Source organism: Mercenaria mercenaria, chromosome 12, assembly GCF_021730395.1.
Source record: "Mercenaria mercenaria strain notata chromosome 12, MADL_Memer_1, whole genome shotgun sequence".
Taxonomy (NCBI): domain Eukaryota; kingdom Metazoa; phylum Mollusca; class Bivalvia; order Venerida; family Veneridae; genus Mercenaria; species Mercenaria mercenaria.
Window position 1 is genome coordinate 44,048,498 of NC_069372.1, and position 21,694 is coordinate 44,070,191.

Genomic DNA, 21,694 nt, shown 5'->3' on the forward strand with positions numbered 1-21,694 from the left:
ATTTTCCTGCATCGCCTTGCTTAGATAAAATTACAATATATATATATCTGCTCGTATTTAGAATTAGATATATTCACAGTCCTTCGGAGACTGTAAGTAGTTTTAGTAGGAGGATAGTGCAAGCATCAGAAGAAGCTCCGTTTCCAGAAGCTTAAATTGTGTCGGGTGTAAAAAACCCATACTCACGACTCTGATTCAAATGTTAGTAATTTTTAGTTGGATGAGCAGAGGGTTTTCACGTACGGTACGAACCGGTACAATATGGAAAATAGAACAACTAGGAAAAACATCGAGAATATCCAAATATTAGACATGGCGGAAAAATCAAACAAATAGATTTTTTACGATCAGTTCAGTAGTTTGCATATCAAAATGCTGAAAGATATCCTTGATGAAATTGCACGAGTTGAAGCAGAGGTTGCGGAACTCAATGAAAAGTTAGCTGCTATAAGGAATTTTCCCCGGCTAACCCAAGGTATTCAGTCCTGACGTCAACCGGGCAAGACATTTTTATCACTCATGATTTCACTGGCACCAGAGTAATGAACTGCCCTGTTAAATTATGTCACTGATTTTTCAAATATATGTCCCTAAATTATGAAAAAATTATATATAATACATAATCAAAAAGCTGTTTTCTGACTCCCGCATGCACACAGTGACACTGTGGCTAGAGGTCCGTTAAGGTGATGTTGTTACGTGCATATAGCCAATCTGCGCATTTGGTAGATCGCGCAGCGCAAATAACCAATTTGTTATCTGCGCAACGATTTGTAAATCGGACAACCTTATATATTTCTTATATGCGCAGGGTAACTGTCTTGCGCGTTTGGTAAATGAGTCTGCGCTTTTAACCAAAGAACTATAAAATACACAGAATGGCCACTTGGGATAATCCCACGTCATCTGGTGTTAGCGTGTTATCTCATTTCAAAGCGTTTGCCGACTTGATCAATCATGATCAGATCAACAGACGCTTACTGAAGTATAAAACTGGTGGTACGTCCGGCACGTAATAAACCAGTTTGAGTCCTTTTTCAAACGAAAGCTGTTGATTTCTCAGACTTTCAATCATAAATTCATTCCTTCCCCGTGTAGAAAATACTAATAACATTAAAAATGCACCATTATCATGATAAACAAATGATCCGAAAGTAACCTTATTTCAAGGCATTTGCTGACTTGATCAATCATGATCAACAGACGCTTACAACGAGATCTCATTCAGTTGCAGTGTTCGAAATTCACGGTAGTCCGACAGCCCGTGGCTACCAAATTTCAGCTCGGGCTACCGATTTTCCACAGGTACAAGCCCGACTGCGCTACCGAATTTTCCTCATTTGTTTTAAAAAAAAAACATGCTAATTAAACGAATACTGCATCGTGATTTTCCAGACTGAGAAACGCTTATGGAATTATTGGTTTTTGCACTCTTACTTGTTTACAATCAAACACAGTGCCAAAGACGTAACCGCAGCTCTAATTGGCTGAATACAATAACCTCTAGCGTAACGGATAATTTGATTAGCTTTCACACTTCTCGCGAAAATCTCACAAGTACCTGCAGTAGGTGGAGCTTAAATTATGCTGTCAGCGTGTGTGCAATGTGTATTCAGCACTCGGTATTACTGTACATCTTACAAATTTTCAACAGTCCGAGTTGCAGTAATTGCAGAGTGCGGATCCTAAAAAATCGGGCATAACAGTTTAGATTTCGTTTTGGCAAGGAGTGTCATGTCCGATGTTTTTGGACTCTGACGATGCTGATCTGGACTGGAGTATTTAGAGTTAAGATTTTTCAAAAACATGGCAAACATGTACTGTATGTCTTTTCTATTACTTCAAACATGCATAGAGATGTCTGTAAAACAAAATGTTATATGGTGCAAAAATTATGTATTTTAAGGTGTTAAAGTTCGGGCTAGTGAAATTGATGTCGGGCTTGGAAAATTTTTAATCTGGTAGCCCGAACGGGCTATTGGATTCAAATCTGAATTTCGTACACTGCAGTTGTCACGGGATGTTGGCGAGATTTGTTCTATATGCCTTTCAAGTTGCCGATCTGTTTATTTTATAGCTCTTTGTTTTAACATATGGATGATATCTCCCGATAAAATTGAATATTATTAGAGGGTTAGACTTGTAGGCCTACATAAAACTGTTTAATTTTAAAACTGACGGTGATCAGGCACGCGAAAGGTGTGAATTGACTGTGCTTAATTTGTAAAGAACATTTTTTTAAAGTAAATGAGCGTATTTATGCGGTAATTTCAATGAGATGGTAGTTTATGGACTAAAAATTTCTGTTGACGACGGTATTAAGAGTCATTTGTCATAGGTGTTAAAAAACTTTAAAATGATACAAAATATCCAAAGTATATTTAATAACACAAGTTTTTTTTATTTATTTTTATTTTTTTTTAAACTTTTAAACGCCGTAGCCTGTGCGGGATGTCGATCCAGCGCTAATATCAAATTTTGAAATGACACCGATATTTCACATATATATTGATCATTTCTTACAGATCGTATTGATATTTTTTAATGTTTTGTAGTACAAAAGAGTAATTTTCGCCAGAACGTGAACGAATTTATGTTGCTGCGCAAAACGTGTCCTGCGCTAATAGAAAATCTGGAAATTACTCTGATAATATGAATAACTGCCATAAACCATGCTAACTTTTACATTGTTTAACAATTACAGACTGATATTGCAAATCTTGGTTTTAAAAATGTGTCATAAATATATTTCAACATCAGTAAATTATGGGAGTCGGTCACCAGGTTTCAGTATCTCCAGTATGATACAATATGCAATAAAACTCAAACATGCGTGAAGGTGTGATTTCCTTCGGATAGCCACATCGTCCTCTCTATTCTTTTTATAACTGAAGTATTTTTACTTCATTTGATCACACGCAGTCATTTTATACCGGATATAGAACATAAAGGAGACTTACATAAAAGACTGAATTGCCACACACAATTCACCATATCGCTTTTTTTTTCATCATATTAAAAAAGCGCAATTCTTTTGTACCAACGTGAGAATCTCTCTTGATATGGCCAAGATTAAAAATAAAACAAAAATAAGCAGAATTAAAAGATGATTCTTACAGATCTTTTATACGTATATCATTTTTTTAATGCTTTATAGTGAGACAGATAGAATAACTAATAAGTTTCGTCAAAATGTGAACGAAATTTTACATTTTGTAGGTGCGCAAGATGTGTGTCCTGCGTTAATAGAACTCTGAAAATTACTCCAATAACTGAATTTCTTTTATAAACCATTTTAACTTTTACTTTGTTTTTCGATTACAGTCTAAAAATGAAGCTTTTGAAAATCTGAATATAATGTTTCATCCGTAGCCTGCGCGGGATGTTGTTCCTGCGCTAATAGCAAATTCTGAACTGACGCCGATATTTCAAACATATTTTAATTCTAAAAGATACTGTTTATGTAACTTCATAAAAAATGTTTTTCGGAGTAGAAATAAAAAAATAGAAAGAAGCGTGATTTCCGTCATAACGAGAACGAAATATTACATTTGTTATCTGCGCAAGATGTGTTTGCCCTGCGCTAATAAAGTCTGGAAATAATCCTGATAACTTGGATATCTTTCATAAACCATGCTAACTTTATCATTGTTCTGTGATTACAGGCTGTAAGTGTAGCTTTTGCCAAATGAATACTTTGTTACATCTGTATCTTGCGCGGGATGTCGGCCCTGCGCTAATAAAAAATCTGGAAATGATCCTGATTACTTGAATATCTTTCATAAACCATGCTAAATTTAACTTTGTTTTATGGTTACAGACTAAAGTTGTAGCTTTTGCAAAGACAAATGTAATTTTAATTCTGTAACCCGCGCGGGATGTCAGTTCTGCGCTAATAGCAAATCCTGAATTTAAATATTTTTAATTTATAAAACATATCATTTATATTATGTACCTTTTAAAAATGTAGTAGAAATAGATAGAAACAAGATAATTCATATACATAATTCGTGGGATGACGGTCCTGCACTAATCGCAATTCCTGAAATGTCAACAATATACCAAATTTATTACATACTCGTTTCCATTCCCCGTTAAGTTACACTGGTACCGGAAACGTCAATATTTTTCCATACACTGACGCCTGAATTTCATATCGGGTGCGTGACGTAATTCAATGTGTGTTGTTGCACTATTTTTTCTATTTAATTCAGCATTATCAATCCTATTCAGGCTATTGCACAAATTTATGATATTTACATTATATTTATACAGGTAGATGCGTATGTAATAAAAAGGTTATTATCTTTGCATTGGAAAATATGCACTCGTTCTTCAGCGGAAGAATATTGCGCTCCTAAAGTCGCGCAATATTTCCGCTGAAGAACTCGTGCATATTTCCCGATACAAAGCTAATAACCTATAAATATGTCATTTCTTACAATTCTAATTGATATTTTTTTTCATGCTTTTATAATGCAAAAGAAATAGAATAACGAGTAAATTCCATCAAAACGTGCACCAAAGTTTACATTTTGTAGCTGCGCAAAATGTGTATCCTCGGTGCTTTAATAAAAAATCTGAAAATTACTCTGTTTACTAGAATATCTTTCATAAACCATGTAAATTTTATTACTGTTTTACGGGCTGAAAGTCTAGCTTTTGCCAAAATGAATATCTTGTTACATCTGTAACCGGCGCGGGATATCGGTCCTGCGCTAATAGCAAATCCTGAAATGATGCCGAAACTTCAAATATATAATTTCATTTCTAAAGCATTCTATTTATGTACTTTTTTCTAAGAAAAAAAGAAGAAACAAACTGTGTTTGTGGTAAAATAAATAGAAAAAGGAGTGAGTTCTGTCATGAATAGTACGAAATATTACTTTTTTCTCTGCGCAAGACGTGTCCTGCGCTAATGGAAAATCCGGATATCACTTCGATAGTTTTAACTTTGCTTTACGAGTCCAAACTAAAATTATAGTTTCTGCAAAGCAGAATATAACGTTACATCTGTAACCTGCGCGGGATGTCAGTCCTGCGCTTATAGCTAGTTTGACCCTTATCATGCTGGACACGATTGATTCCGCCTTTGCTACTCGTAGAGTTGGTCGGCCTACACGTGGTTAAACAGTTGAAATTATGGAAAGAAAAAATATGGCATTTCCTTTGCGTATATAGTTGATTAATCGTGAACTTGTGATTCAATCAGTGTTATATTTCACATTAAGGGATAAATTAATTTTCAATGTTTTTTTTTCTTTTTTTTTTTTAAATTGGTGACGTAATACTACAATAAACATTTGTTGGCTATAAACTCTTGATAAACAGAAGAGAAGAGAACATACCTTTTATTAGCTTTGTACATAATACATCAAAAATATAGAATTGACATTTGCATAACATATAGTATTACATCAGGTCTGACTATATGATAAAATTATAATAAATTTACAGATTATGAAAAGGATGATCATATAAAGCGCAAACTATCTGGACAGGCGATCTATGAAAAGGTATATATTATCTTGCTTTGATGATAAATCGTCTGTAGCGAATTCCTGTGAATGTTCAGTATTAGAAAATAGCGTTTATTTCCTTAACCTTTCAAAGCATTAAGCAATACATTTGATAGTTGTGAAAGATAGTAAATAGAATAAAGTTTAGAAAAGATCACTTTTAGCAAAGAAATATTCCTGTTTTGTTGAATTTATTCAGTAACCTGTACAACTGATAATACATCTCATTACAATCCAGATGAAAGTTGCTTCTAAATGCAATACTGGTATGCTTAAGTCTGATGTAATTAAGTTTAATATTTTCAAGCAGTGATAGTAAACAAGTAAACATGGAAATCAACTGTACTATATCAGGGTGTGTTATTTGTGCAAATTTTTGTCACTTTATATGTTTCATTCTAATATGCCTGCCTCTGTTAAAACACTCACGATAGAATGACGTCACGTTAACGTGTGTTGACGTCAAAGATTTTGTTGCGACAAAGAAAAAGCGCTTGTATATTTATCTACTGTTTTAGATTAAGGGCATACTAGTATTGGAATCGAAATAATTTATAGCAAAACCATGTTTTAACACTCTTTATAAACTCGAGCGTTCATACGTCGTACAAAAAAAATCACTCAGGAAGCGCCCTCAAGATATTATTAAGCCTGACGTATAACAGCGCGTCGTGCATAAACATACATAGACATACATCTGCGCAGATAACAAATGTAAAATTTCGTTCTCGTTATGACAGAAATCACTCTTTTTCTATTCATTTTTACAGTACTCATTTGAAAGTTACATAAATAGTGTGTTTTATGAATGAAATATATTTGAAATACAGTGTAATTTCAAACTTTGCTATTAGCGCAGGTCCGACCTCCCACGAAAGTTACAGGTGTAACATTATAGTTCCATTTAGATTTGTAAAAAAAAAAAAAAATTACTGTAGTTTTAGTCTGTAATCGTAAATCAAAGTAAAAGTTAATAAGATTTATAAGATATTTAAGTTATCAGAATAATTACCAGATTTATTATTAGCACAGACACACATCTTGCGCAGATAAAAAATGTAATATTTCGTTCTCGTTATGACAGAAATCACTCTTTTTCTATTCATTTTTTACAGTATTCATTTGAAAGTTACATAAATAGTATGTTTTATGAATGAAACATATCTGAAATACAGTGTCTTTGCTATTAGCGCAGGACCGACCTCCCACGCAAGTTACAGGTGTTACATTACAGATCCATTTAGAAAAATTATAGTTTTAGTCTGTAATTGTAAATCAAAGTAAAAGTTGATATGATTTATAAAAGATATTCAAGTTATCAGAGTAATTTCCAGATTTATTATTAGCGCAGACACACATCTTGCGCAGATAAAAAATGTAATATTTCGTTCTCGTTATGACAGAAATCACTCTTTTTCTAATCATTTTTTACAGTATTCATTTGAAAGTTACATAAATAGTATGTTTTATGAATGAAATATATTTGAAATATAGTGTAATTTCAAACTTTGCTAGTAGCGCAGGACCGACCTCCCACGCAAGTTACTGGTGTAACATTATAGATCCATTTAGATTTGTAAAAAAAAAAAACTATTGTTTTAGTCTGTAATCGTAAATCTAAGTAAAAGTTAATATGATTTATAAAAGATATTCAAGTTATCAGAGTAATTTCCAGATTTTCATTTAGCGCAGGGCACCGAACACATATCTTGTGCAGCTACAAAATATAAAATTTTGTTTACGTTTTGATGAAAATTAGGTCTACTCTTTATTCAGTCGATTTTGTACTATAAAATAATAATAGCAATATATATACGATCTGTAAGAATTTTCTTTTAATTCTGTGACTTTTTTATTTCATCTTTTATCTTAGACATGTTGAGAGATATGCTCCCGTTGGTAAAAAGAATATTATTGTGAAATTTCAAGATATTTCAATATAATAAAAACTATATTTTGCTAAGTGTGTGCTCGGGTGAAGTAGAAAATTATAAAAATAGCCGAGGACGACCTGTGCAAGCTGGAGGAAATCACACCTTCACGCATGTTTGGGTTTTATTGCATCTTGTATAAGATCGGAGGTATTGAAACCTGGTGACCGACTGCCGTGAATTTACTGATGTAGAAACAAATTTATGACACATAATTTAAGTACCAAGATATTCAGCATTTGACATCTATATTTATTAATAAATTGACAAACTGCATGATTTATCAAACACGAAATGCAAATTTCTGATATATAAAGTTACATTTGTTATTTGCGCTGCGCATTTGGTAAATCGCGCAGGTAAATTTATCCTGCGCAACGATTGGTAAACCGTTGCGCATATAACCAACGTACAAATATTTGTTATTTGCGCTGCGCGTTTGGTAAATAGCGCAGATTGGTTATTTGTGCTCAACAATGTCACTTTTTGAATTTCCGGTAAATAACAAAAAACCAAAGAATATTCAGTTCTTTCCAAAAACTGTTATATTATGATTCAACCAAATAGTTTCCATTGTCTACCAGAAAGGAACAATTCTTATATCTTAATATTGAGATTTGGTACCTTTATAACAGACAGTAAACTAAAACAATAGACATTCATATGTGACGTCGGTGAGCTCAACAAAGCAATTTCAAGCACAAATATTAATGTGGAATGTAAAGTAAGTTACACACTACAATATCCGTCCAAGATACTTTCAAAAACAATGGGTTTGCAGAATAGAGATAAAAGTAATTTTGACAGCTCGTGAAAACTAACGACAAATTTTGACAGGTATATGATGACTCGTGACCTAATGAATTTTTTTCTGTTATTTCTAACTTCCAGTTTGATTTTCATAAAATGGGTATTCTTTATTGTAGCTTACAACTCGTACATTAAGACAATAAAATAATATATTGTTACCTCACTGTCGTTTTGTCTATCCATCTCTCGTACTAATTCCTATTGTTTCAGTCATTTGTCAGTAATTAGAGCAACTCACAGTGTTGCAATCATACAAAACACATCCCTTATTTTCACATAGATATTGAGGATTTATCTAATGAGCATATGTATTGGAAACACAATTTCAATACCGACTGTGTATTGTAATAATGCTAAACTATCTCAGCCGTGACATCTCCTTAACCTGAAGGCAGTGGCTAGAAAACAGGAATCGGTTCCCTAGACAGTGAACTTATTCATCCGGAACCGGTTTTCTAGCCAAAGTACCATAGGCTAGAGAACCGGAATTTTATTTCCATCATAAAGCTGTCGAAATTCATTTTGTCTTTTTTGGTCAGTATCATGCAGGTTATTATCTTAATTAATTTTACCATTTCAGCAAGCCGTAGTTCGACTAACCCTTTCATTTATTTGTGTTCACTGTGTCGCCAAAAATCCACATGCCGCATACTGTCCGCCATATTGGAATGATAAAATAAACTAGAACAAATGAATGAGGATATCGTCGGCAATAGAGCACGCCGAAATAAACTTGAAATTTTAAAACTTAAAAGGTACAATACCATAAAAGAAACAATTAAAACAAATTATAAGTAATTCCTGTTAATTAGTATTGACTACGTATCTTTGAATGTGAAATGCCGAGGTGTTACAAACCAGTACTTAAGTGTTAATGGCAATTTAATTAGTTCGTAAAGCTGTAAACACGTAATGTAACGCTTCCATTAGGATTCAATTTCATGGAGTCAGGACTGTCTAACATTCAGATTTTGGAGTCCCTCTTAAATTTTCTTGGAGTCCTACCTAGTATCACTTTGTACAGTGACCTTCAATATCATTATCATCATTACTATCATCATCATATCTAATTGGTTCAGAACAATGTGTAAAGTAATAGAATAAAAGGACCACTAGAATGATTAGAAAACATTTTATTTAACAAAAAAAATTTTATTGTTTTATTATACGTATAGCAACAGTCAGCATTTTATTAAAATCAACAGACTTACTGTTGTTCAGCTACATATAACGAAAATCCACTTTAAAAAATCTAAAGTACATTTTACTTGGAGTAGAATTATGTTAAATTACGTCATTCACCTGGCAATACTCAACCAGTTGACTTTCATCCCGCATCAAAGAAAATCAATAAAGGAAAATTTTGCCAACAACTCCCTTTGAAGTCACATGCTGGTGTCATCTAAATGTGTCAAAGATATCAGTTCTTAATAGGAGAAAAATTGAATGTTTTGTTTTTGTTTTTTTTCTCTAAAAAATACTGTAAAAATAGGATTTATCATTCACGAAAATCCAAAGTAAGTAGCAAATTTATTACCGATCGAAAAAAATGTTTTAATTTAAACTGGATGTGAAATGTCAATTGCTAGAAGAAAATGGTTACTTGCTGAGGTTTTTTCTGCTGAGATTATCGATATATTTTCCACAATTAGCTACTTTGTCTTCTGACTTCGGAGCTTGTTTCACCAACTTTATCCGAGCCGAATGCATGTAATGTTTTATTGTTGGCAGTTAGCGCCTTCTAAACATGTCAGCTGATCTGGATAACGGTTTACATTTACAGACGGCCCTTACAGAAGAAAAAGGCCTGCTGCGTACTCTTGCTGTGTACATACAGCGTATATGATGCGTACATGATGTGTACTGAAATCAAGGGCTTTAAATAGTACGCATGATATACACCGCACATACACCGATAGTACGTTTGTAGTACACTTTTGACATGCAAATGAGCTCTGCCGCGTACTACTTGCTGCGTACATGCTGTGGACTACATAGTACACAGGATGTACGCTGGAGGAATTTAGTATGCGGGAAATAGAACGCAGCATGTACGCGGCACATACACTTTTCACATGCAAATGAGCCTGCGATGTACTACCCCTGCGGCGTACATGCTGTGTACTCCTGCGGCGTACATGCTGTGTACTCCTGCGGCGTACATTCTGTGTACTCCTGGCCCGAGTCCTGCGGCGTACATGCTGTGTACTCCTGCTGCATACATGCTGTGTACTCTTGTGGCGAAACTGCTGTGATAATGTAAATTCCTTACCCCACCAACTTTCTTATGCAAATGCTGATCATTTGGACAGAAAAAAACAGAAAAAAGATAAGTGACATGCATCAATAAGTATTTACCCTTACCAAAATAATGTAGATTGATGTTATCAAATAAATAAGTATGCTTTTCTTCATCCACTTTTCAATGAAATAAATTAATTTTTGTAGCATGTAATTTGGTAAACATCTGAAGAAAATGGCGTAACTGCATCAAGGGGAAACAACTTTAATGCAACTAAATATAAGTGTTATAAATTTCAAAGTATCTGCGGTGTACATGCAGTGTACTATTTCTTGTACAAGTCCCTCCTGCGTACATGCAGTGTACTCCTTAAATTTTCAGAGTCTGTGCTGCGTACTTGAAGTGTACTAGTGACCTCCTGCGTATAAGCTGTGTACTTGTCGAAATAGTACGCGGCATGTACGCGGCATGCGGTGTATGTAAAATGTACTCCTCTGGCATACTACTGTGTTCGCGGCATATACACAGCAAATACGCAGCATGTATGCCACAGAGGCTTGCTTCTGTAAGGGGGTCTCTGTCAAACACGATGCGTTCACACTAGTCTCACACTTCAAACACTGCAGGCAGTTTTTACGAGGCTGACAAGAGTTATTAAACCGCTTTGATTAGTTTCGGGGCGGAGCTAATCATGTCATTCACGTGAAGTTATGTCACAGTGTATTGATTTTGTCGTCCTTTGAAAATATCGGAAGTCCTTCGTACGCCTCTGACTTTGTGTATTGGCGTATGGATCATAATTTTTGGCGTATTTTATGCTGGGGCGCCGCTTAATGGACGCCCTGCGTAATGACGCAAATACAAATCAATATTATTTTATATTTTCCAGCAGGTATGCAAATTTTGATTCCATACCTCATGTTTTTATTTCGATGTAAATGAGGTGTGAAACCAAAATTTGTAGTCCTGTTTGGCGCCATATAACCTATACTGTGTTGGTGCGCCGTAAAACACAAATAAATAAATAAATAAATTATTTTATATTTTAATAATCTAAACATAGCACATGTTGAAAGCAAATAAAATCTAAAAGCGGCAGTGTAGTTTTCACGCATTCATTCGTACTTGTTCATATCATTCCGATATGGCAGACACGGTATGCGGCGAGTACACTTTTGGAGACAGTAAACGCGGATAAATGGTAGGGCATCGTAAAATTAAATAAGATAATAATATGCTTGACTATTCCCAAGAAAGAAAGTGGATTTCGACAGCATAATGTATATTCCCAAACCTATGCACGGTACTTTGGTTAGAGATCTGGTTCCGGACGAATAAGTTCGCTGTCTAGGGAACAGATTTTGGTTCTCGAGCCACTGCCTGACCTGAAGTCTACAAGTCCAGGTATAAATATGCAAACTGAGAAAGGTATTTACAAAGAGGACACAAGTTCATCTTTAAAGATGGTAGATGATTTCAAAAGTTTGCTCTTGTATTTTTGTCATCGTTTAAAATACATTGCAAGTAAGAGGAAGCAGAAGTATTTAAAATTCTTAAATCCCCCAAAAAATATGATGGCAAATTCGATAAATAATAAATAGCAATTTGTATGCCATAATCAGAAGCTTTTATCATTTTTTGTTTGAGATTGAAGGTTTAAAACAATAAGTGACCGACAATAAAACTGGATTTTGCTCATAAATTGCTAACTCAAAATTACTTCTAAAGTTAATAACAATTACTAGCAGAAATTGCCGCTAAAATTTCATATTCAGTATGTCATCCATCTGGGTGAAATATCATAAAAAATATTTACATAAAATTACGTTATAATGAGAGCTTTATTACAAATATATAATTATATAATAACTTTTCCCCAGCAACTACCATATAAACTTGTAACACAGTACATAACAGTAGTGTCAGTACAAGTATATTGATTACCAGACTACTAGATTCAGGGTTACCGGACAGCTAGCCACTTCCTAAGTTCCTTATTAACCCTTACCATGCTGGACACAAATAAGTCTGCCTTTGTGACCAGTGTAGACAAAATACCCAATTGGGATGAAAACAATGCTATATTTCCCAATTCAGTCAGACACAGATGCTTTCCCAAACTGGCAAAAAAATGGCTTGATCATAAACAGCCAGCACATCCATGCAGTCTGATCATGATCTGCACCGTTCGCCATTCAGTCAGTATCTTTTTGATAAGCACCCCTTTTAACTGTTAATGGTTCTGTCCAAATTGAAAGATGAACAATTGAAAGTTCATTATAGAAATTTAGCAGTGTAAGGGTTAATTAGGCTAAAATGCACTTTACCTGTATGCACTTCCTGCTAGGATTTGAAACTTACAAAGTATTTAAAAAATCTTAACTGTAGAAAAAAGGGCAAAATATTGTGTAATCAGGAAATGGGTAGTGCTGCTTTTGTATCTGTACTTATTCAGAGTGGAAAATGGAAATTACCAGTATACTGAACCAAAGAACTAACCCGCTATTTGCTATTTTGCAAAAAGTTTAAAAATTACTTAAAGTACATCTCTTAAATTTAGGGCTGGGACGATTTCAAAATTTAGAAACCGGTTAATCTTTTGTTTGAAATCGAACCGAACTGGTTAATCGGCCGCCATATTGAAAATGCTGTTTTCTTTCCTGAAGATGGTATCAAGGTACTTCCAGCAGCTGATTACATTAGGAACTTACGAACTTTATTCTTTGCAAACAATGTGATAATTAATCAGTAATATATTGATGCATTTTATTTTACACATATCATGACAGGCAAATCCGGGACTATTGACTATGTTCCATGTGTTTTAGCGGAAATATACTGCGGGTCCATTTGCTAGTCAAAGAAATATATAAAGATAAAGTACAATTCGTGATGTTCGTCGTTTGATAATGATTAGAGGCTTTGCAAAATTGAAACGGTTTCACCTAGAAATTGAATTGGATCCGAGTAATCGTCCCAGTCCTACTTAAATTAAACTAAAAGGACAGTTAGATCAATCAAATAAAAGCCTATTTTTAAAAATCACAAAAATACACGTCAAAGATGCATTTTTAGAAAATTAGTATATACAATTTATAGAAATTAGAAAGTGTAGATTGTGTTTTTTTGCTAGGAAATGTTTAAATTGCACACGCATTTTATATGCTCTTTTTACCAAAGGGCATGACAATGCCATTTATTTGTTTTTGTTTTCATTTTCTTCCCTTAAATTAAATTTAACATTTTTTACTAGTTTGTGAATTCTAGATGTTTTAGTATATTTTTGTGACTTTTCAAAGATTGGTTGAAGTTTTAAAATGAGCGAATTTATATGATAGCATTATTTTTTTTATTTTTGAAATTGTGAAAAGTTATCGACAGCATATTGTTTTAAGGGTAGACTAAATTTCAGAATTGTATGTTCAGTAATTTTTAAATTACTGGCGAAAGAACTAATGGCAGGGTAGCTGTTTTGTTCAGTATGTAAAGTTTTACTTTAAATCTCACTGAATACCTTCTTAACCTTGTAGATATTTCTGGAGCAGGGGATGAAGATGTACAACTGCAGGTTGACACAAACATTTTGAGGGAAAAATGTAAACAGATGAAGGCACAGATAGACAACCCAAAAGAAGCAGAATTGATGTCACTGCCGGACAATGAAGAGTTACAGTTTCATGCTTTGAAAGAAGACTTAGTGAGAAAAGCTGCACAGTACCAGGAATGTTTTGCTTTTCTGAATGTACAGAGGAAAGAGCTTGTTGAAGATATGGAAAGAGAAGAAAAGACAAATGAAGAATTAAAAGCAGTAGTGAAAGCTGCTGAAATGAAACTAGAAGAAACCATTCATGAAAAACATACAAAATCAGAGGTTGTCCGAAGACTAGAGACAAAGTGTTCAAAACTTGATAAGGCCAACAGTAAAGCCTGGAAGGAAATGAGTGCCTTTTTAGATGAACATTATCCTCTTCCTGATCAAGATGCATTTACTAAGGTCAAGAAAAAGGTTCATGTTGGCGGAGTTGAAGATGTGAATCTTATAAGACTGGAGAATCTAAAACCGCTGAAAGCTATTGTTAAGGAATTGATGACAGCTTGTGTTGACACACCAAATGATCCTTATATAGTTACAGACCACCAGTATTGGCCGCCATATGTTGACCTGCTCCTCCAAGTAGATATAGCACTGCGACACCCAGATGACTGGAAACGAGTTAAATTAATGCCATTTCATTTGTGATGTCATAATATGTAAACTTGAACCTTATTTTAACTTGTCTGATGTTTTAATTGATAAGGTATTATAATGTCAGTTTTACATCAATGTTAATTACAGTTTTTGTTAAGGGTAGATTGTTAGCTCTCCTGAACTTTGTTAAGAGTGAGTTATTAGTAAAGGTTGGTGGTCTCTCATCCATTGTCAATCACAACAAATTTGGTCTCTTAGCACCCTGGCACAGATCTCTCAGTTTTGTTTAAATGGTTCAGCTTGACCTATCATTAGCTGCTTGATCATTACAAAACTTGGTCTACAGATTCTTGCTTGGACCTTTCTCAAGTCTTTTCTCAATGGTTCTGCCAAGACTCAAGAAGTATAAAGAAATTTTAAAATAGATGAGGTTTTTTATGCAATATTGTTAATTTTTGCTATATTTTAAGCAAAAATCGTGACATTTTACTTAGACATACCTTTTTGTCTATGTCGTTTGTGCTAAAAGAAATTAGTATTTCTTGGTTACTGTGTTCCTTAATTAAGGATGCAAACTATCCACAGTTCATGTTTTCTTTTCTACAGCAGCGTTCAATAATAGACCTCTTCCCCAAAGAAAACTTCCTCTGATGTTAAAGAAGGATTTGTATGCCCTTTGCTTAAAGACCAAGCTCTTTTTAGCTCATCTGATTTTTTGAGAGAAAAAATGATGAGTTATTGTCATCACTTGGTTGGCGTTGCCTGGTTAAGTTTCATGTTTAGGTCAGCTTTTCTCCTAAACTATCAAAGCTATTGCTTTAAAACTTGCAACACTTGTTCACCATTAATAGCTGACTCTGTACAGCAAGAAAAATAACCCCATCCTGCTTTTTGCAAGAATATGGCCCCTTTTGGACTTAGAAAATATAAGATTTCTTGGTTAAGTTTTATGTTTAGGTCAAGTTTTCTCCTAAACTATCAAAGCTATTGCTTTAAAACTTGCAACACTTGTTCACCATCAATAGCTGACTCTGCACAGCAAGAAACATCACTCCATCCTGCTTTTTATAGCCACATATGGTTCTGGGATGATCTGTGAATGAACAGAATTGGAACCACTGCCTTACCCTTGCATGATCGTAAGAGGCGACTAATAGGGTCTTAACCCTTGGTTTTGCAGTAACTCTGTGATTCCAGCAGGTATGCAAATTTTGATTCCATACCTCATGTTTTTATTTCGATGTAAATGAGATGTGGAACCAAAATTTGTATTCCTGTTTGGTGCCATATAACCTACCGGTATGCTGTGTTGGTGCGCCGTAAAACCCAAATAAATAAACTACTTTTTGTAAGAATTATGGCCCCTTTTGGACTTAGAAAATACCAGCTTTCTTGGTTAAGTTTTACATTTAGGTCAACAGCTAATGCTTTAAAACTTGGAGCAGTTATTTCCCATTAAAAGCTGACTCTGCACACTACATTGCTTTTTGCAAGACGTATGGCCCCTTTTGGACTTAGAAAAACAGATTTCTTTGTTAAGTTTTGTGTTTAGGTCAACTTTTCTCCTTAACAGTCAAAGCTATTGCTTTAAAACTTGCATCATAAGCTTACTCTGTACAGCAAAAACATAACTCCATCCTGCTTTTTGCATAAATTATGGCTCCTTTGGACATAGAAAATATCATAAAAACACATAGGTAGGACAATATTTCTGTTATACAGAGACAAAAAAATCAGATGAGCTTCTGCAGCCACAGGGCTGTACTTATGTTTCCTTTGGTAACAGTGCCAGGCCCCTTCCCTTCTTAGTAAAAAAGAAAACATGAACCAGTTCATGTAGTTTCATGAAAATTTGGCCAGAGGCATCGGGCTACAATGTATGTCAAAACTAAACAACACAGCTACCAGAGCTAAAATAGTTAAAATTTTGAAAATCTTTGTGTCCAGAGCTGCAATATCCACAGCTTAGATATTTGGTTAATAGCATCGTCTCGTGGGCCTCCACAAAATTTATTCAAATCATGCCTCTGGGGTCAAATTTGGCACTGCCCTTGTGTTTACTTGTTGGACATAGACTTGTGTAGGAAAAATATTAAACTTCAAGACCTTGAGCTTAGATATTTGGCATGTAAATTTGTATAGTGGTCCTTTACCATGTCTGTTTAAATCATGCCACTATGGATCAAGATCAGATAAGATTAATTTAATTTGAAAAGATAGCAAACAAGTTTAACATAAGCTCATGTGAGCTTTTGAACTGACTAAAGAATGACATATGGTACATATGATAAAGTTGGCCCAGCCATTAGTGTTCACTTGTTTTACGTACACTAGAATTTTTGTATAAGAAAAACTTAAAAAATTAAAAGATCAAGGCTTAGAGCTTAGATATCTGTATTTTGCATGTAGCATAGTGTAGGGGCTCTCTTCCAAGTTTGCCCCTTGGGTGACATTTTACTTCACATTGATAATGTAAATATGATAATAATATGTTGAATACTGTTGTGCCCTGAAATGCGTAAAATTATGAATGTTCGTCATTCTTATAGATTTATCATAATTATTTTAAAATTACCATTTGGACTCACTTGGCTCTTAGTGTTTTGTGTCCTACCAGTGGAACACCGGAGGGGACTGTAGGAAAATGCCCTCCGTCCGTCTGTCCACAAATCTTAATCCTGCAATTACTTGAAAAGTATATATACATATTACCTGGATAGGGCAATAAGGAACACTAACAAAGTTTTATACTGTTAGGGGAACAGTGTTGCCATTGCAATACTCGGTCACTTGTTAACATTATCATAACGGTTATCTTGAAAGCAAAGTTTTCCTTATTTTGCATTTATCATAGTAATTATTATCACTGCTCTTTGTTTTAGTTTAAAACTATGTTGCTCTTGCACAAGTTCTAGGTTAAGGCCTGCTTTTCTGAAGATTTCTTGCAACTTGGTGAATATGTTCAATATCTAAAAAAAGATTTTGTAGAAAAAAAAACTGTCTTGATCACATAATATATTTATTATGGCACAACAAAAACAAAGAAAACAAACTTTCTGTACTGTGCTTTTTTTCATTACTTAACTTTTGTTTCAAGATGCATTTTTCTTGCATACAGGGATGGGAGTTTCCAGTGTTTCCACAGGTGCTGGAAAACTCTGTGTTCTACCCCATTGTGTAGGGTGACCCTTGTGCTGTAAACAGTCCGGCACACTTCTTAAAGTGATTTTTAAATCACTTTCATAGAATATATTTCAAATATTTTGTTGATAAAAATACTTCTCCTACTAAAAAATTATCTCCATTGCACACAGAGGCTCAGAACTGAAGAAAAAGAATAAGTTTTTTGAAAATGACTTCATCACATTACTGTACAATGGGTAAATGACATCATAAATAACTACATTTTTGCTTTTTAGCTCATTTGATTTTTGAAAAAAATTACACGGTATTGTCGTCACTTGATCATCGGTGTTGTTGTTGGACTAAATTTTTGTTTAGGTCCACCTTTTCACAAACCCTGTAAGAGCTACAGCTTTGAAACTTTGCACACTTGTTTATCCACATTAGGGGACTATGTAGGCCAAGATCTATAACTCTGATATGCATTTTGTTAGAATTATGGCCCTATTTGTACTTAGAAAATTTTAGTTTCTTGGCTAAAATTTTTGTGTTTCTTGGTTAAAAATTTTGTTTAGGTCCACCTTTTCTCAAAAACTATAAGAGCTACAGATTTGAAACTTAGCACACTTGTTTATCATCATTAGGGGACTATGTAGGCCAAGACCCATAACTTTGATTTGCATTTCGTCACAATTATGGCCCTTTTTGTACTTAGAAAATTTAAGTTTATTGGTTTAAATTTTTGTTTAGGACACCTTTTCTCAAAAATTATAAGAGCTACAGCTTTGAAACTTTGTACACTTGTTTATCACCATTAGGGGACTGTGTAGGCAAAGACTCATATCTCTGATGTGCTTTTTGTCAGAATTATGGTCCTTTTTAGCTTGACTATTCGAAGAATAGGTGAGCTATCCTACTTGCGTCGGCGTTAGCGTTAGCATCACACAAATGTTAAAGTTTGGTTACAGTACAGCTAGCGCGGCACCTTCAAAAACCCTTCGACCCTTGTGGGGAAAAAAACGGGTGTTCAGTTGCGAGGGCCGGACACCCTCGCGGTCACGATCATCGCTGATCGCGATGACCGGCCGCGAGGAATTGCAGTGTTCACGCGAGGGACCATCGCGGTCAACGTTTCATTTAAAATTAGATACTGTATTTTAAAGTTTATTGTAGGAATAGTCGAATTTATTTATCTGTATTGTAATTGTTATAAAAAAATCGTTATCATTACCATTCTTGTATTTTTTTTTCATATACCTTTATCACACCTTTCTTTGTATGGGAAATGTTGTCATCTTCATGTGTCCAATATTTTTATTGTTTCGGTTTTAGTTTTCTTTAACTGACAATAACACCCTTTTCAGTAAATTACTGTATAAACAATTTTCAACTAATTATGTGTAGAGATGTTTTATACATATCAAGGTGTGACAAGTAGATGTATTAGAATGTTTCTGCGATCAGTAATAACAAAATAACGATAGTCTTGGGAAACTATAATACATGTATATTAGTACTCTCGGGACATTTTTCTCAATACTCTATCTGGGCCAACATACTTATGATTCTTTTTTAAATCGGTATCAGCTAACATGTACAAATGCTTTCTAGAAGTGTTTATCAGACGAACATACATGTACACACATATATTTATTTACATATATTGTATTATTAGCAATACGGTAAACACACGCTTCCTTTATTTTGCAGGTGTATTTGCACAACACATGGCGACAAGCGTATGCAAAATGTTAAAGTTAAATTTATATAAGTTGAAAACTGTGTTATCATACTTATAATAACTATTTGTTATAAATCATTTAACACCATTCCGATTTTCTTTGTTTACTGTTTGGCATGAAATCATATTTTTCTAAAAAGTTACAAGTTAAAATTAATAGCTTTAAAAGATGTTTACTTCTGTTACGAATGTATCTGCACAAATGATGTTTAGGTACATTAGTATAATTCTGTATAAACTACAGTATTTGCTAGGTTATGATTTTTAACCAGGTTTTCAACGAAAACCTGAGTTATTAGATTGGGGTAGATGTCGCTCGGGCGGGCGGGTGGCGGCGGCGGCGGCGGCGTCAAACTGGTGTTTCCGGTCAATAACTTTTGTTTCGGTAAAGATATTTGAATAAAACTTGGTATGTATGTAGCTTATATCAAGACAAAGGCTGGGATTGATTTTGGGGTTTCTGGGGTCAAGGTCAAGGTCACTGTTACTTAAAATAGAAAAAGGGTTTCCGGTCAATAACTTTTATTTCGGTAAAGATATTTGAATAAAACTTGGTATGTATGTAGCTTATATCAAGACAAAGGCTGGGATTGATTTTGGGGTTTCTGGGGTCAAGGTCAAGGTCACTGTTACTTTAAATAGAAAAAGGATTTCCGGTCAATAACTTAACTTAGGAATGAGCTATCATGATGAAACTTGGTGTATAGAAAACTTATATAAAGTTGTAGCTTGGGATTGATTTTGGGGTTTCTGGGATCAAGGTGAAGGTCATTGTTACTAAAAATAGGGTTAGGGTTAGGTTAGGGTTAGGGTTAGCATATCTTCTACATGCATGGAGGGATTTTGATGAAAATTGGCACAATTGTTCACCATCATGAGACGGAGTGTCATGCGCAAGAACCAGGTCCCTAGGTCTAAGGTCAAGGTCACACTTAGAGGTCAAAGGATACAAGAATGAAAACTTTGTCCGGAGCATATCTTCTTCATGCATAGAGGGATTTTGATGTAACTTGGCACAATTATACACCATCATGAGACGAAGTGTCTTGCGCAGTTCCCTTCTTTAGAATTACTTCCCTTTGTTGTTACTATAAATAGCTTATATTGTAACTTTTTCATAACTAGACGTAGGGAAAAATCGAGACCACTTTTCTGTAGTACAACATGCATGTTACATCCAATTTTTAGGTGTATTTTGACCAATCTCTACCTGGTTAGGATTTCTGTGTGGACTTAAAAAAAAAAAATTTGTATTTTTTTTTTTTTTTTTTTTTTTTTTTTTTTAAGATTAACTTCCCTTAGTTGTTACTATAAATAACTTATATTGAAACTTTTTTTGTAATTGACCGTAGGGAAAAACCAAGACCACTTTTCTATGGTACAACATAGTTGTTACTTTCTAATTTTAGGTGTATTTTAAGGTATCTCTACCTGGTAAGGAGTTTTTTTGTGGACTTAGAAAAACAAAAGAATTACAATGATTACTAAACAACCACAAAATTAAAATTACATCTGCAAATACAGGTGCTAGAGTAAAGAAATTTGCTGTGACGGGCGTATATTGTGACATTCTGGCACTCTTGTTTATTCTTATGAAAAGTGTTGAAAACCTGGTTTCGTGGCATTGCCGCGTTTCTTGTTTATTTTCATGTTTAATATATAAAATCTATGTAAAACGAAGCCACATAATTACTGTGCTTACTATTATTCTGTTTCATTATTAAATGACTATTTCACAAGGGTTAAAATCATTTTTATATCTTTTATTATTATATTTTTTTTTGTAAGAGTGTTTTTAATATTTTGTTTAGGTAATAGATTGCAAGGACTACATTGCTGTTTGATTCATCTCTTCCGACTCGGGAATTTCTATTGACTTCTTCATAAATACATCTCTCTATGAATCTGCCGACAGGGATTGAATAACTTGTAAATTTTCAAAGTAACCCGATTACCTTAAATTTGCCATAAAAATACATTGTAATAGCAGCATTCGGAGAGTTATCTTCCCAAACGATTTAGCAGGTGTCGCTATGGGCGAATAGGTCCTATCATGCGGTGTACTCTCGGCTTTTATCATAGTGTCAAAAAAGTGATTCAGTTATTTAAAAAGACAGAATCATGTAATTTATCAATATC

At 34.2% G+C, this 21,694-nt stretch overlaps 1 protein-coding gene across 1 annotated transcript; it reads left to right on the forward strand.

Annotated features, from left to right (window-relative positions):
• The first annotated feature begins 289 nt into the window (after window positions 1-289).
• Window positions 290-21,386, forward strand: LOC123533309 (centromere protein K-like). The gene is made up of 2 exons (XM_045314953.2): window positions 290-475; window positions 14,033-21,386. The coding sequence occupies exons 1-2, from the start codon at window positions 373-375 to the stop codon at window positions 14,740-14,742; spliced, it is 813 nt and encodes a 270-aa protein (XP_045170888.2). The 5' UTR covers window positions 290-372; the 3' UTR covers window positions 14,743-21,386.
• The last annotated feature ends 308 nt before the right edge of the window (window positions 21,387-21,694 follow it).